Source organism: Athalia rosae, chromosome 3, assembly GCF_917208135.1.
Source record: "Athalia rosae chromosome 3, iyAthRosa1.1, whole genome shotgun sequence".
NCBI classification, from domain to species: Eukaryota; Metazoa; Arthropoda; class Insecta; order Hymenoptera; family Athaliidae; genus Athalia; species Athalia rosae.
In genome coordinates, this window is record NC_064028.1 from 15,326,446 (window position 1) to 15,344,333 (window position 17,888).

Here is a 17,888-nt window from a genome sequence, read left to right on the forward strand (position 1 = left end):
CTATATTCGTATATCACACCGCGTCTCGCGACAGCTGCGACGTTCCACGGGAAGGTGAAACGGGGAAAACGCGAAAACAAAGCTAAGCAAATTGGTCTATAATAATTATAATTATTACCACTAACAGCGTACCGCACGTGTGTATCGGGTGGATATTCGAAACACGCGAAGGACGGGCTCCGCCCCCGCGGTATACCTGTGTGTACAGCGCATATAGTGTTTTATGATAAATGGTACGCGTTTTAGCTGCCAAATTAAAGATCGATCTTGATTTCGTTCACGTAGCGAGCGACCGTACAGTCGTGTACGTATACCTGTGTATGTGTATGTGTAAGCGGGCGTCGCGACGACGGCATTATAACGAGGAAAAATCGAAACGGAACGCGCCCGGGTATGCTTGATTAAAAATCGAACCGTCTAATTGCTCGCGCGGATCCGGAAGAGAGAAGATAAACGAGCGACGGGAATAAAATGTAACGGTATGGAATCGGGGGGAGGGGAAAGTCGAAGAGCCTGATGACGCGTCGTTTCGCTAGAAGTAATTTCGCCCTCCCATTAATATATCCGCTGCTGCACGGTTACGATTCCGGAGTTTCTCTTGTATTATACATCTTTTGGCTCGTCACAAAAATTGGCAACGTCGTTTCCACGCCGGTATTATATTCGTGAATTTTTACAGAAACGAGCGTCCCGAATCGCCTCGTTCCGGGGCCAAGTGTCCGATCGAGTACCGCTAACAAGTAAGTCCGATCGCTCGCTTAAATATCATCGCCGCAACGTTGGAGAGAATCCGATATCGCCGCCGAATTCTCTAAGGCTTCCATTTTTTGTCCCTTGCACGAGATCGCCAAAACCCGTCCGCGATCATCGATTATATTTTCATTAATCTTGTGCGCTATACGCAGGCGGAAGGAGAACTCGAACCACCCCATGTATAATTAATTCCTCGTTTCCAACGCTCTCTGAAAAGTACCCTTCGTTTATAGAAATAATTTAAATTACCGCTATATTACGTCTCTTTGGTCGGGGTAGAAATCGTCCGTATATATTTTGCCCGCAGGTAGGAAGGGTGTTGCTTTTTCACCTGGATGGACCGCATTGTTTCCGAGCGTAGGGTATATACTGCTACGTATATATACATATATATGTATATACGCTCGGTTGGGTTACGACGCCGCGGCGTTCGATCGGTCTCCGCCTGCGAGTATTAAATAAATAAAATTAACCACCTTCCGGGGATGTAAAATGAAAATTAGTCCGTAACCATAGCCGTAAGACGAGCGACGCTGCGCGGTAAACCCCCCCCCCCCCCCCCCCCCCGTGCTGGATTTTTTTCCTCGGCTTAGACCGCAGCCGTTCTTCCTACCGGTCTGATACTTAAAATGCGATCCGTAGATCTCTCGCTCTTTCGATCTCCTTCCTGTACGCCTCTGGTATGGCTCGGTGAAAAAGGGAGAAGGAACATAAACGAAATACGGGATGACGATGCTGCCACGCTGCTGCTGCCGCTGACGATGCTCAGGGTCCAGCGTCAGGGATTTCTCGGTATTAAGGCGAAAGAAAATTACACTTTGTGTGAGTTTGTAGAGACTACGTTCTATGTATAAAACGTGAGCGTACGTACGTACGTACGTACGTACATGGACGCATTGTACGTGGTACAATAACGTTTCACCGTTGAAAATGTATTATTACCACGATTATTATTATCATCGTCGTTGTTGTCGCAGTTACCGTACACCGAGCTCGGTAATACGTATACCCGATGCCAGTATTCCCGGATGGTCCCGATGCCCAGAGGCGTTGACGCCGTGACTTCGGGAATCTTTCTTATCACGCGCTATCCAGGCTCTCGCCTCATTTCCGACGCGCGTGTGTTGGTTGGTACGTACGTACGTTGGCTTCGCACCTCCTCGCGCGTATTCCCCGCGTTGTGTTTAGTTTTTAGTGTCGAACTTTACCAAGCGGGGAGTAACAACGCTCCATTATTAATGTACTGTAGGGAGCCAAACGTGCGTGTCCTGCTGCGCCATTGTGACGTCATTCCTCGATTGTGTGTCCCTGGCTGGTGGCTACGTATGACGTATACGTACCCGACGTGTACCTTTCGTATATACCTGTAGGTACGTACGTACCACTGGTACATGCCCAACTCTGTCTCTACGTACCTTATACATCCCTCTCCCTCCTCACCTCGGTTCCTCCTCGTTAATAAATCAGCCCGTCTGCCGTATGCCGCACATAACTCGGCAGCGGAGTTTCCTTCACAATATCCTCATACATAGGTAGAGACTCGAAAGCCATCTGCGTAGGCGAACGAGTTTTTTTTCACAATTCGTTCATTTTTTTTTGTCACTATTTTATCGCATGTACACCATTGTTTGCAAAAAGATATAGACAGTTGTTGTTTCAATTTTTTTGTTTTTTTGTTTTTTTTTTTTTCATTTCTGTTATCACATCACAGGTGATAGATACTTTAATCGTTGGCTGAAAGCATAGGACGAGACCTCCGTTGATTGATCGGATGAAATGGGATGAGTTGGCGATTTATGCTGGCGCTATTTTGCGCGAGATTTTGCGCGAGTTTGTAACGCCGGCTCTTTTTCCTCGCTCTCTCTCTCTCTCTCTCTCTCTCGCTCTCTCTGCTCTTCGGAGTCGCGGGGCTTTAGAGCTGTCGTGTATGAAAAAATAGCGGATGCCAATGTGTATCTATCAACGTCCCTCTACCCTCCGATTTCACCGGGCATAGTCGGACACAGAGGCTCGTCGCCCCTTGAGACCGCTTTGTGGATTCGCTCATAATTTATTGGGCTGCCAGACCGAACCGTAACAACGCTGCGTTGCGCTCAACCTTGCTATACCTTGCCTTCTCCTGTCCTGCTTCGCGTTACAGTGCCAACCTAGCCAAACCCGACTTACCTACCTACCTACCTATCTACCTACCTACCTACCTACCTACCTACCTACCTACCCATACCGATCAACGAACCAACCAACCAACCAAGACGAAGGATTGTTCTGCAAACTTGTTCACCGATAAGCGCTGAGATATATGGACCTCGTTATGTCGTTCCGTCCGTTATATTACTTACACTCATCCCTTCTTGGATCTTCAATCAGAGCGACTTAAACTACCCATGCTTCAACCTGGGGCTCGATCACGGATCTTCTACTTTTCCGTATTTTTCGAGGGGCTATTCACCCTTGGTATCGGTGTACCAATGATTTCAGCATGAAATCAATTTCCACAGATAATTCCTTTTACATCGGATATCACAAATATAAAATTATTTCAGCTACTTCATGTCCCATTATCCTGATTTTTGTGATTTCGTTTTGACGTGGTCAAATGAGTTCGGAAGTAAATAGCCGCTCGGTATTATCACGTTTTTACCAATCTAAATCATTCTCCAATCAATCTGCAGGCTCGATATCGGTGGGGATGTGAAAATACGGAAGAGTCAAAGATCCGTGATCGACCCTATGAGCTCTATCTAATGCGGTAAGTAGCCGTGATTGCTGAAAAATAAATAAATTGCCCAACCTACCCCCCTATATCAGAGGTGAGAGCGGCGGAAGACGCGAAATCGAAATTATGATTTCAAGATTTGCAGTGTGGTGGGGAAGAATTCAATTACGAAATCTGCACGATGTCTTTTTGTTATCCTTCAATTTTTGTCTTCACGAACTTGTTGCAACTGGCGCCATCCTTAGGGGATTGGAGAACCGAATGAATTCGAGGATTACACAACCCTGTTGGAGGTTGCGGCAGTTGTACAGTTCGTCGTATCTACTCTCACCGCTCGTAGTAGCTGCTAAAAATTCATTAATCCTTCGAGATATTTACTTGACGGAAATGTGAGTGTCTGGTGGGATTATTCCTCTGTAAAAATGCGTTACTTAGACGTCACTTTGTTAGTATTTGAAAACATTAATAATAGAAAACCTCGTGTAGTAGTATAAGATAACCTAGATGTGTCTTAGCAAGGATATTGAAATATTTTTTATTACAGAGATATACCTGGGAATCCGGATCGTGAGGTAACTGCCGTGTTCTTGAAGAACCATGTTATGCAGGCTGTGAGAAGACTGTTTGGAGACAAAGGCGCTTTTCAAGCAGAAGTAGATATACTTAAGTACGAAGCATCCCGCAGAAGATTCGTTCTGCGTTGCCAATCTCATAGTTACGTTAAGCTCAGAGCTGCGCTTACTCTGGTCGACAATTACGAAGGAGAACCCTGTGTATACAACGTCAACAGAGCCACGGCCAATCTACTCTCTTTTGCTGTAGATAGCCGCAGTTTCATTCACTGATCGTTAACCTTTAAAACCGCTCGTATTCTCTAACGTCATGTCTATCGTACGCAAAGAAGGCAAAGACACGATAATATTTGCTTCCAAGGAAGATCATGCGTCTCCTTGTAAAGTCAGTCTTCCCGAACCAGAGCCCAGCCCAGGGCTAATTCTTGCCAACGGAGAAATCAATTGGAACTGCCCTTGTCTCGGTGGAATGGCGACTGGTCCGTGTGGACTCGAATTTAGAGAAGCATTTTCGTGCTTTCATTATTCAGCTGCAGATCCAAAGGGTTCCGACTGCTACGATGCATTCAAAACCATGCAGACCTGCATGTCCGAATATCCCGCATTGTATGGGAGCAAAGATACCGATGTGGATGATTTAAATCGTGGAAATAGTTCAGAAGATGCCAGTAGAAGAGATGGTGAAATATTTGACAAAGCTAGCCAGGAAGAGATAGAGACTAAAAAATCTGTAGAAAGCAATATTAGCGGGAGTAAAAAAGAGATGGAACAGTTGCAGGGAAAATAATTATTGTATGGAGTTAGACACCATTCATTTACTGCCAATGTAGTATCGTTAACTTAAAACCAGCTCTCCTAGTCTCTTGCGAGTTTTCGTTAATTAAAACTGAAACATGAATATTGAAGAAAAAAAAATATAGTAAAGTATATAATAATAATAATAAAACCTATGTAAAAAAGTAATCGTAAAATGCCGGGCTTAAGATAAATTTGTGATTCAAACACTCCAACTGTTAATCCGCAATAAAAAAAAAACTATCTTTACTATTTCAGTAAATACATTCCTCGGAATTCAAGAGGAAATGGAGAAAGGGGCGTAAGAAATCAAAAGTTCAAATCATTCATTCCATTTAATTCCCACTACACCTCAAAATAAAAGCGAAAAAGAAATTAAATTCCGACTTTCAAGGGTCCGCTATCCTACTACGCCCTTTAAACGTTGCTTTAAATCCATTGTTATGCAAGTCCCAATGAATGTTTGAATTTCGAGCTGACAATGAGTTGCAAGATCTTCCAACTAGTAGCGCTGACGTCAGTTCGAAACATCTGAAAATCTGTACGAAGTCGGCCATGTTGAATCCGCCATCTTAAGCTGAGGTCAGCTGGTTGATGTTCGTCTTTAGCGAAGGAGAATCCTGCGTCATCGCGAAGCAGCAAAGCAGTAACAAGTAATACAAGTAATCACCAATGAGTTAGTGCGTGAGTTAGTGTTAGTAACAGTCCTGTACTTCTCGCAGCGCGTCGTCAGTCAGTCATTAGCTTAATCGGAAAGAGTGCGGTGATCAGGAACTTTGTCCCTATAAACCCCCGTGGTGCATATTCTCAGATGAACTAGGAGTGTAGAATACGCGAATACATTCCTTGGCAGTGACTGAGAGTATCGGGTATTCTACTTTGTGCAGCGTAGAGGACATGCGCCAAACAAGTGATATGGAGACTAATAAAAAGTCGACCAAACCAAAGGAAAAACGACGGTGAGTTTCATTTCATTCCTACTCCATCCACCATCCCGCCATCATTGTTTTCATTTGAGATGTACGTATATCTCGATCCACAGATGTTCTCATCTAACAATTAGCTGCGTCCCGATATTGCTTTTTTCCACGTTGTTTTCGACAAGCGTGTCGCTATGCCCTGTCACGATACCTTGGCCATATGACGCAATAATACGAATTACGGATGTCAATCAGCGGCATCAATTACGCTGATATCAGCTTTGTATATCCCCCCCTCTCTCCGCAACTCCTCTTTTCACTTCCAAGCTTTCTCGACGACTTCTCGTCCCATCCGCCAAAGTTGGCCCTTTAACGACCATGGAAAAATGCTCAACAGCTGGTCGATGTTTTTAACATAGTTAGTGCCGACTAGCCTGAATAATTCCTCGAAAACTTTCGTTCTTAAAATACGCTGATATTGCGAGATACCGGGACCCTCAACCCGCGATAATCTGCTTTCCCGTGTGTCCTTTAATTTCATTGCAATTATATCTGAATATCATGCTTTATCAGAGAAATATGTATGGAGCTTCTGTGAAGTAATGCATTCTTGCCTCTCTTGACTTGACCCGTCGTCGTCGTCGTCGTCGTGGTCTTCGAATATTTGGGAGTGTGTAACATTGTAATTATCACCTGATGTTGAGACCATCGTGATACGTTAATAGCCGCTAACGTTCACCATCAATCTCCACGACCTCATATCCCAGAATTAGTGGGCGGCAATAAACATATACCGAAAATTCAATTTTTTATAGCTTGAAAAAGCTTGTGTCGTAAACTCTGCGTTTCAATGTCGTAATTTCGTCATTTGTCGTGAGGAAACTCGATCCGTTTTCTTCGCCGCTATTCCGGAGTTTTGACTTCAGTCGTCAGAATTTAACTTGTTAGCTAGATTTTGTCGACGATACAAAACCGCGGGACAATTATTACCGTAGGTTCGTTCATGCAACGATGTCAATTTTTAACTTGGATTTAACGACTGGTCATTAATTAACTATTAGTATCGCCCAACAACAGATTCCCTCGTTGACTTTTCTTCCCCTCCGCCAAGCGCCGATAATTCAACAGCGGTTCTTATTTTTTTCATTTTTTTTTTTACGTCCTAAAGATGCGATATCGAACATATTCATTTATTCGTCGTTTGATATTCCTGAAACGATGACTCGGTCTACAGCGAGCACCTCGATTGATCGATCAATTCAACCTGCAAGTTTAATTAATTACCGTTCCGATTTGTACCAGGGCCGAGGGAGTCTCGTTTATAAGCAGCCCAACTGACGCGTTACCCACTTGTACATTTGCGTCAGTTGAAACTTGGGTGTGCAAAGCACGTGTCGTTTCGTTTATTCTTTTTTTCTCGCCTTGCACGCCTGAAAACCGTCGATAGCGATTTCTTTATCTTTACCTTTCTTTTTCTCTTAATATAAACATGCCCACTATTATATGTATATTCCGTTAATTTGCAATGCGGATTGTATGAAAACGCGAATGGTAATACGCTGGAAAGAAGCGTCCACTTTGTCGAGAGAAAATCGCATGTAGCGGCAAATCGTGTATGTGTATGTGTACGTTTGCGCGTTTTTTCGAACAAATTAAAATAAAGTCATACGAATGCCGTAGCCGCAGGTTAACGTATCGGTAGAGGGAAAGGGGGCAAGAGAACATTGGCACATTTTAGCAATTCAAATTATATTGTAATCATTGAGAGAGAATTGCCGAGTAGTTCTTACATCGAAATCACCGGTACTTGCTACTGCGATGTATAACGTTCTTTCAAACGAAACTCCACGGTTCAAATACAGACGATATACGTGGTGCAAATCGACGAATAAGATAGACGTGAATTTCATTGTGTCTTTCTCCGGCAACCAATTAAAATGATAAGTCGAGGAGAAAACAAAACGCGGAGTAACTTGTTTCATTTATCTTAATTTTTCTTTCGTTTTTTCTCGTCTGTTCTTCTCTCCCCGATAGACGATTCTCCCTTCGCTCCGGGATTCAGGAATCCCGGTGAAGATTCGACGAAATTACCAAACGCAAACGGTTGGATCGGAACTTGGAGAATCGTCTCGCTTCGCGGAATACGCAGTTTTGTTCTTCCCCCTGCCGAAACCGCTATCTGCAGACCTGAGGTTAACAGGCGACTGGTCCGCGGTCTCGGCGATCCGGCGAAATTCTTTTTCTCGAAATTCTATGAGACAGATACAAGATCGGATATTTACAGCCATCCACACTTATTATTTTTTTTATCAATTTTCCCAAGAACCTCAACGGACGATTACGGTCGTTGTTACAGTTTACAGAACCTTTAACCCTCCGTCGCGTCGCAAGTAACCCGTGCACATAGTTGCAACTTCGCAGTATAATGTAAAAAAAAAAAAAAAAAAAATCAAAAAGAAGAAAGTAAAAAAACGTCGGTTGTTTATCGCGGCGATTGAAAAGCTAGTGTAATTATTGCAATTGATATGTCGCTTCATAGCCCATTTGCATAAATGCCTATGTGTGCATTTCATTTTTTACTTCCGCATTTATTGTTTCCAGTAGCTTGTTTACATGTTTAGTTCTTGGCGCCATTTATTTTCCCATATACGATTCTATCAGTTTATCTATTTATTTTTTTTTTTTATCTAGAATGCTTTTTCACTATTTTCATCCAATTCGAACGAATTTATATTATATCCTACCTGATAAAAAATACGTGCACGACGGGGCGGCTTATGGTCATTTATTTCTGAAGGCAATTCGTAATCTAAAAAAAAACAAACTTGAAAAATGAATAAAAAGATGTTTCGTTTTATAAATTCGTATCACGCGATATGAGGTAGCCGCTGTACCACCGTCACATCCTGCGGCGACGACCACCACTTATATGTACATACGTATGTACCTATATAGATCCCTGCATATATGTACCGACTACTGCCGAGTCTAGAATTGCATAGCAGATGAAGAAGATGATGAAAAAAAAAAAAAAAACTTATACATACGGATATCGTCGCGGTGCAGGATGTCTTTCAAAGCGTCATTTCATCCACGTTATGTTGCTTTTTTATTTCCTCTCTGGTATATATCGTGGATTCGTTGTTTTCAAGCGTTCGCCTTTGGCCGGGAAAAATAATGCAATAGCTACTCCTTATAATTTCGGGTTGAGAATATCGAAGGAAACCAGTCCGCTACTCGCGTATACAACGTACGAGTTATTCGGTATAGATCTCTTTTGAGTTTGTGTGAGTAGAGCAAAAACTGTATGAAATTAATTCGAAGGTTCTTCGATGAACGTCAGCGGAATGAATATATCGTGTCAATAATACATTTGAAGTGCCTTTATTTGCGCGAGTTTTTGCGAATTGTACGTCCAGGCAGTAGGTTACATTTGCCGTACGAATGCAGTGGCAAGATTTTTTTCTCTTCTCCCCCTTGGTATCTTTAATAGATACAAACGATCGTGTAACCGGCTAACAATTGGCATTAACGTTTATACCGTTCATTTTATATTTCACATATCTTTCGATTCATCTGTCTATTACCAAGGACTTCGAAAGCCCCGAGAATCATATATATACAGGTATATGATTACACATTGCCGCCGTGAGTGCATGTTTAATATAATTCCGTTGTTAGGATGGAAAATTACGCAAATAATTCTTAGATCAGACCCGCGCGCGGGAGGGGCTCACACGCGTCTAACACGTGGTTTATTATTATTTATTTATTTTCATCTCTTTTTTTTTTTTTCGTGGCTTGTTTTCGTTTCACTCACATGGTAGAGCGGTCGGCCTAGTTTCGATGTTTGTTAGCGCGGCTGGTTCTCTGTGGTGAAATTACGTTGCAGTCTAGAGTCGGTTTGAAGGGCTCTAGCGCCCAGACGAAAAATAGATATATATATATATATATATATCTCAAAACGTAAAGGCTACGTGATACTTCACTATCGAAGTTGGTACGGAGAGAATCTAAAAATTAAACATCCTTGAGATATATCGATGATGCGATAGAAATTATTTTGGTTGAAAACTGAATTGCCTTCTTACCTGTAGTATACCTATAGATTAGATTAGATTTTTTGTATTCACGTGAACGTATTATACATACGGGTCGCGGTGTATGTATATTTGATTTTATTGGTACGAAGTTAACGTACACGTAACCTTATTCAATGATAATGTACCGGAGACTATAGGCGAGTGTAGGAAGGAGGTCGTCAATGCTATCGGACTTCGTTGCGAGTCATTCGGGCCAATTTTGTCTCGTCAAAGTTCGTTACGTTCGTGAAATTGTAACAGCTGCAGATGTCGTGCACCGTGTGATTTTTTTTTCTTCTGTTTTTTTCACTTCGTCTGCCATGCGAATATTATTTGGCTAGTTTTTTTTTTTTTTTTATTTTTATCGCAATTCACAGAGTACGCGCGAATGTAGAGATCTTATTCAATCTTTTCGGATCGAATTTGTTACGGGGAAATTTAAAAACTGAATTCTTTAGAATCTTAATTCGATCGTTGTTCGATTCGCTCCGTATATGATCAGATTTTTTATTCACGAATACATTATCCTCCGCATAAGAGCTGTAAACCGTCGACTATATTCGAACGTACGGATATATTCTACTGCAGTTTAACGTTCTTTGAAAAATATTGCACGATTCGAACTTTGTACTTTTGAAATTCAACCCCGCGTCACCTTTCCGCATCCGCGTGTTATCCTCGACAATCTAATCTCTGTAATTAAAAGTCGTCGTTTTGCACATCCATACAGCGCGATTCCGTCGAAAGTGGTCGCGATCAACGCATGCGTCCAAATATTCGAATTTCTCGTTTTACGAGCGAGCCCGAGTCAGCGTAGCCACAGGCGTAGAGCGCCTTGTTGTGATCTACAGCCCTCAAGGTGACACCTCGTAACAAAGCGCTTACGCTGCTGCTGGCTACGCTGACTCGGGCTCGCTCGTAAAACGAGAAATTCGAATATTTGGACGCATGCGTTGATCGCGACCACTTTCGACGGAATCGCTTGGTACATTCATCCCATAGGAATGCAGTTTTCATCGACGCTCGATTTTCGATGTTAATTGAGGAAAAACGATGTTTAATATTGTAAATTTGATTATTAATAAGGAAATGAATGAATATAAATGTACGTAGCTGGGAGTCTTTATTGGTGTATAATCTGTACGATTTATGTAACCACAATGAAACGGTGAGATTGTTGTCGTTAAAGAGAGAGATATTTTTACGCGATAATCAATTTACGTGCAGTCGGTGACGTCTGGGTTCTCAACCGCTCCGCTAACGATACCGCGGTGTACGATTCGATTTTGGTATCGTACCGAACTATCGCTGGTCACATTGACCGTTATCACTTACAATGACGACTCTGTATCGTTATCCGACACCTGTAACGAGTAGAGATAGCGACAAAGATCTACCCGCTGTCTGCCTATCGTCGCAGGTGTAACTAAATTTTGCTCGGAACTCGGACGTCATCTCGGGCCGAATTAGTACCGCGTCAACACCGAGGGTTGCAAGTTCTGTGAAACGAGATACCGGACGCGAGGGATGCAAGTGTGAAACTCGGTTGATTTTCGCAGAAAAATTGGAAAATTTTCAAAATAACAGAGTCAAAGTCCGACCGGCACCGCCATAAGCCATCTTTTGTGGCAACTGATAAATACTATTATACTTTTGATATAAATTTTTGAATAATTTACGACGACGAGAATTTACCTCATCATAGATATTGTAGTTAGCTTTTTAAGTCGGGGTGAGATGCCCCACTGGATCTGACTAGTGAGACTGAGGTGGTGTCGGTTCGTGAATTTTGACGAACTATCTCGAAATTGTAAGATAATTGAACAAATGAATTGGAAAACGCGCGTGGATTCGCTCGCGGATCTCGAGAACCCGAACTATTACTGCGGATCGGAGAATTCCGGAGGGATGAGATCGTGCGCCGTTTCTCCCCAGGGATCTGCCGGGGGTCAACTTCCGCAACTTCGATGTTTTACTACCGCGACCGTGGACGTCGAGGACCTGGGACGTTGCTTCGAAACGAATCAGAATCCCCCCCAGCAGATCCCGGGGCACCACCGAGTGTTCGGGGCGAAACGCTGGGGGGTCGGTTATGGGAACGTTAAGGTCAGGGGTCAACGGAATCAGCCGTCTTCGCCGCCGCCTTCCGAACTCACGTGGGCCAACATGAAGGAAGCTTTCGCCGGGGAGATGAAATTCGAGCAGATTCGCAAAGGAAAATCAAACGAAGACTTCTTTCCTCCCGACCCGAACTCCGCGGTCTCGATTGATAAAATGGCCACCGTCGAAAATGTGGTCGATTCATCGGTGGAACCGGATAACGACGACCACACTCGATTTCTAACGAGATGGACGCCCTCCCAGCGTCAATGTTGTCCTTATCTCGAACATCAGGATTATCAAATCCCGCAACAGATTTATTTTGATCAAGCCGCGGCGATACCTTGGTTCAACCAGCCCTTGGGAAGCGACATCGTCGAACAACACCTGGTTCCGGATACCCCCTACCATCAAAAATCGTTCAATTTTTGCTCGGAAGAACAATGGCTCAGGTGCGAGGCGGTCGAATGCCCCACGCTAAGAGATGATTATAATTTTGATACGATGCAACCGATTCCACCGTGCATGGACTACTCGTCGCAGGTCGCCTTTTATTACGGAGAAGATGTAGGCTATCTCAGACCCGCTGAATATCAGAGATACGAGGAAGACTCCCTGTAAGTGATGATGTAACGCAATTCCACGTCAAAACCACACTTCAAATGTTTCTTTCCTCTCCTCACAACAATCGCTTAGAAATTGGTTACACTTTATTTCTTTATTCAAGTTTTTAGATAGTGACTCTGCTGTTGCTAACCCGCGAAGCTTATCTTTTACTTGGAAACTTTGTATGCTCAGCTATGTGTGCGCGTGTGTGTCTGCGTGTGTGTGTGCGCGATGTTCATGAGGCAGGATAGTTATGTGCATATGGCAAATCAAAACTTGGAAATACCGCTCTGGCAGAGGCTAACTAGAACGATCTTTTCATTGCCGCCCAATTGGTCCGCGGGATGTCAGATATACATATATATATATATATATTTTTTTTTTCCTCTACGTTTTTGCGCTTACAGCAAAAGCCATCTTCGACGGAGTGACTTCCATATTTTCTAACACGAAATATCATCCATTGTAATCTGGGTTATTTATTTCAGACTCTAGGTTATCGTTGTACGCTAAACTTGGATGTTTAATCGAATCACGTCCCCCACTCCTTCGATTTATCCTTGACTAACTCGATTAATTCAAATTATTCGCTTTGTTTCCCCGTCTCTTACGCGTGTTGCTGTGAAAAGAAAAAGAAAAAGAAAATATGGCTGACCCTTATTTGAACATGTTTCAGAAGTAATGAAAAACGGAAGGAGAAATCGCGTGACGCTGCGCGGTGCAGGCGTAGCAGGGAGACCGATATTTTTTTGGAATTGGCCGGAGCTCTTCCGGTACCGGTCGACCAAGCCAAGCTTCTCGACAAAGCCAGCGTTATGCGTCTTGCCATCGCTTATCTCAAAGTTCGCACAGTAATCGATGCCGGTAAGTTGTGTAATAACGAATATCGGCAACTTTGAACGATTCGTTATCCTGAGAAATGGGATATCCTGAACGATCGGATGAAATTTCAGTACCGGAACCGTTGACCAAACGAGAACCATCGCCGGACATGGACGGGCTATTCCTCAAGGCACTCGACGGTTTCATGATGGTTCTGTCCAGCGACGGGGACATAGTTTATCTGTCGGAAAACGTCAGCGATTACCTCGGAGTTTCTCAGGTAAACTGAAAATATTCAATGCCGAGAAACCCCCGTCGCAGCATCGTTCAGCGAATTTCAACGATCGGTAAAACGGTTCGATTTTTCAGATGGACATGATGGGTCAGAACGTATACGACTACAGCCACCCCTGCGATCACGAAGAACTCGGCGAATGTCTATCGGTCAAGCCGTCGGCCGACCACAGAAATCTCTGCAATCTATTTCTCCGACTGAAATGTACTCTCACCAGCAAGGGCAGAAAAGTCAATCTGAAGAGCGCCTCGTACAAGGTCTGTACTCGATCTTTGTCTCTCTACGGCTTTCGATCGAAAGTTTTCAAATTCGATGCAACATTTTTCATCACTTTCTTTCAATTCCCTGTTTACAGGTGATCCACTGCACGGGGCACATGGTAATCACTCCTCGCGATTTGTCGGCACCTCCGGTCCTCAGTGAGGACAACGAGGACAGTTCGGGGGCATCGGCGGAGGAAGGCGAACCGAACGAGAAAAAAAATACCGAAACGGGTGGGTGTCTCGTACTCGTTGGCTGCCCCATCCCGCACCCCAGTAACATCGAGGTGCCCCTGGGACAGCAGACTTTCTTATCGAAGCACAGCCTCAACATGAAATTCACCTACGCCGACGACAAGTGAGTTTTCGAAATTACTGCGACGTGTTGATAATCGCTCATTACCATAATCGATGCCACAGATTGGCGGAGTACCTGGGCTGGGATACGAGCGAACTGGTCGGTCAGTCACTCTTCGAATTTCACCACGCCCTCGACAACCTGGTGCTCGACAAATCCTTCAAGTGCCGTGAGTATTTCTTCCTTCCTTCGTCTTCTATTCTTGTTTTTTTTTTTATTTTTTATTTTTTATTTTAATTTCTCCGCGTCGTCGATTTGTACTTCTATTTGTTCGTTTATAAATACACGTTCGCGCGTTGATGATAATTCGGCGAATCCGAGTTCTCGGTTCAACGAACCCATAAAATATAAAAAATCATGGTTATCCATTATAATAAAATTGTGAATAGCAAAACTACAAACAACAAATTGTAACGGCGATCGTATAAAACCGAGAGCGCGGCCGCGGACCGCTGCCGTGCTAAACGCGATCAAAAAGAATCGTCTGGCAATTTGCCGGATGAAATTTTACCCGCCCCGATACAGAATTTCTTAAAATTCCTCGTGTCTCGCCCTGACCCACAGCGGTTCCGAGAGGGGCATCAAATATATTAAAAATTATTCGTTTTTGCCGAGAGCAACGATATATCCGACCAAAAGTTAATTCGGTTATATTGCTAATGGTTAAAAATAGTGAAATTTTTGGCAACTGTTGGTTCAGTGACATTGTCAATATGTGTACATACGTTCAAACTATAATGTAATCCATGTACATAAATATACATACGTATTACATACCTTAGCATTGTCTATAGGTACTATAACGTATATTACGTATGTGCCAAAATTTTAGCCTTGGTATAAGCCAATTTTAGATCGCGGGCGCTTTGTGTTGTTGTTGCGTTGCGTCAGTTCAACCGTAACGTAACAAATTTTTCTCATACACGTTTCGTCGGTGGTTATCATCTACTCGTTGTCATTTTACGGCCGTCGATTCGCGATATATGAAATTGCATTAATACCGTGTACTGTATATCGTTCGCTATCCCACAACTCGAGACGCCGGACCGCGACCCCGACGGGGGTCGGGAAACTACCAGATTTATTGGGTTCCATACACGCCGATACGCGGCCGCGCGAGTATCGCCAAATAAAAGCCTTTTCATTCCCGCGGGAATGTTTCCTTATTCTTGTTACGAATCACCAGCTTTTCAGAGGCGGAAAACAGAGTGTGGTATAAAATAAACGTGGCTCCGGACCGCGGCTGGTTATTGTCGGATATAATCATTTCGGATACGCGGGGATCAAAGCGTATTTGATCGTTGAGTGCAATAAAAGTATACCGCTAATGTTTTCCTTTTTTTTTTTTTCCTCTCTTTCTTTATGTTTCGCCAAATATTGTCCTGCCAATCCTCTCGAGAAGAGAGAGCGCGGGATAAGTAAATTACTTCTCTCTAGCCCTGAGGGTTACGGCCGCTTCCGTGTGTCGCGTTACACGCTTCCCCGCTATTATCCCCCAGATCCCGTCTCCGAAGGTCCCCCGGGATACTCCCTTATGATTTTTACCGCCTAGCCTCGGCCACCCACGTCCACGCGGAGACCAACAAAAGAGCAAGGCTCCTCCCTCGGCTCTCTTTCATCCCCTGTATCCTTATCCCCTCTCTCGCTATAGTTTTTTTGGCACGGAAGTCGGAGTCGGGGTAGACGCAATTTGCGCCGCTTCATCCGATCAGCGAATTTTAAGAATTAAATCTCCCCGATCTTGGGTCGGCGCAAATTAAATTTTTGATTTCGGTATGGGACGCGCGATAAAGTTCAGGGACGAAGTCGGAATGGAGATATGTCGCGCTCGGGGTGGTTTCTCCTCGTAAAACGTCGTTGTAATCTTCGCTTCTGTTTCCCTTCGAACTTTATTTCCGCAAAGTTTATAAACAAGAAGGTGGAGTGAAATGGGAATGAAAAGAAATGGAAAGTTTTACACGCGAAGTCGGGAAAGAGACACCGCGCGGCCAGGGTTTAACGCACCCGCGCGTCAAAACGAGCGACGTCCGCTAGATTGCGAGAGATACCTATATTCCCGCGGTGACCGTCCCTGGGGGAGGCTTTGACTCCAGGAGTCCCCGAAATCCATCCGTGCAGCGACGACGCCGCGAGTGGAAGTAGTATAGGTAGATAGCGATAAAGGAAAAACCGCTGAGAACTCGATGGTTACTCGTAGAAATTCTCATCTCACCGTCACGACCCGGAGGGAGGAGCCAAGGGGTAGATCTAATCTTTATGTACAGTTTTTTTTTTTTTTTTTTTTTTTCTTTTCTTTTACCTTCGTATTATTTGGTACTTGCTCGGGGGGGGGTGCCGTTTGGGAACAGAAATAAGGAGATGAGAGAAATGATTAGATGAATAAAAAATAGAAATAAAAAAAAAAAAAAAAAAAAAAAAAAAAAAGAAAGAAAGAAAGGGAAAAGAACATGATTGGACGGTGTTTTCAGTGTTCAGCAAGGGTCAATGCGAAACTGCGGCCTACCGTTTCCTTGGGAAAAAAGGCGGTTACGCGTGGGTGGTGACGCAAGCGACTCTGATCCACTGTGCTAAACAACACAAACCGCTCTCCGTCGTCTGCGTGAATTACATCGTAAGGTAAGAAGACAACCACCTCCTAATGTCCGTTATCGGTTCATCGTTCGTTTGTGTCGCGTATATTTTCGATTTTGGCCCGTTGTGTGTGTGTGTGTTTTTTTTTTCTTGGTTTTTTTTTTTTTTTTTTTTTAAACAATTTCCCGGTGACTCAAGAAAATTTGTAATGGAAAGAGAAAGAAATGAGGAAGACTTGGACGATTCTCCGATGGAGCTGCAATATTCCTTCCCTGTAATATTTTAATACTCAGGTTTATTTTGAGGACTAAAGAAAATAACGGGCAGCACTTTGATCCCGGTAATTCTTGGATATATCGAAGTGTATTCGCGATTCTTGGACGCTTTCCAGCGTGATCGCGAGTGTAGAAAGTAGTCGCGTAGTTTACTCTCTTCGTTAATGTGGTGCTGCTCGAATTTCAATTTTCACATAATCAATTTGCAATATTATTTTCACGTGTGTATACATGCATATACGATCGAAATTCTATAGAGTCGAGATTAGATCATAGCTAAGAGAACCCCAGCAACCGGAAGGTAGGTGAATATTACGATTATTTTCTTTAAAATTAATTAATTATTACGCAAATTTGACGAGATCGTGTAACGGTATCGTTACACATACATCCGATCGGCTGTAATCGCCGAGAGATCACCTCCTCGCGATATTCCGAACTTGAAAGAGAAAAAAAAATATCTCTGGATTATCCGTCCGGTTTATGGCCCTTTTTTATTACTGTTTTTATTTTCCCTTTTTACGTACCACTTTTATATTTCTTCCCATTTTATTCAGGCGACGATAAGCTGCGATGGAATTTTCCGATCCCTCCTATTGCTTATTGTTAGATACGATGTTCGGCGATGGTCGAAACGAATGCTAGAAATCTTTCCATTCGTTATCCAAAACTGTAGCTTCGTAACTGTGTCAAAGGCACGCGGAATACGTTAATATTTTACGAGCTTTGTACACTCGTACGCATTCGGAACGCGTCGACGTTT

At 43.4% G+C, this 17,888-nt stretch overlaps 2 protein-coding genes across 6 annotated transcripts in view; both read left to right on the forward strand.

Annotated features, from left to right (window-relative positions):
* Positions 1 to 3,580: 3,580 nt before the first annotated feature.
* On the forward strand, positions 3,581 to 5,004 carry LOC105691885 (mitochondrial intermembrane space import and assembly protein 40-B). 2 transcript variants are annotated; one of them, XM_025746029.2, is made up of 2 exons: positions 3,581 to 3,858; positions 4,014 to 4,345. In XM_025746029.2, the coding sequence occupies exons 1-2, from the start codon at positions 3,596 to 3,598 to the stop codon at positions 4,312 to 4,314; spliced, it is 564 nt and encodes a 187-aa protein (XP_025601814.2). In that variant the 5' UTR covers positions 3,581 to 3,595; the 3' UTR covers positions 4,315 to 4,345. The 2 variants fall into 2 exon arrangements, with proteins under 2 accessions (XP_025601814.2, XP_012266105.2); XM_012410682.4 differs by having other exon boundaries at positions 3,756 to 3,914; positions 4,014 to 5,004.
* A 541-nt stretch (positions 5,005 to 5,545) lies between these two features.
* LOC105691883 (hypoxia-inducible factor 1-alpha) overlaps positions 5,546 to 17,888 on the forward strand; it is a 33,210-nt gene continuing 20,867 nt past the window's right edge. The window contains exons 1-7 of one of the 4 annotated variants that reach the window (XM_012410678.3): positions 5,546 to 5,795; positions 13,221 to 13,408; positions 13,498 to 13,646; positions 13,736 to 13,918; positions 14,017 to 14,279; positions 14,342 to 14,448; positions 16,748 to 16,895. In XM_012410678.3, coding sequence (XP_012266101.2) covers positions 5,734 to 5,795; positions 13,221 to 13,408; positions 13,498 to 13,646; positions 13,736 to 13,918; positions 14,017 to 14,279; positions 14,342 to 14,448; positions 16,748 to 16,895 — 1,100 coding nt within the window. In that variant the 5' untranslated portion in view covers positions 5,546 to 5,733. Of the gene's footprint in view, positions 5,796 to 11,422; positions 12,556 to 13,220; positions 13,409 to 13,497; positions 13,647 to 13,735; positions 13,919 to 14,016; positions 14,280 to 14,341; positions 14,449 to 16,747; positions 16,896 to 17,888 lie in introns of those variants that run through there. The other 3 variants (XM_012410679.3, XM_020855795.2, XM_048653166.1) reach the window with 3 other exon arrangements.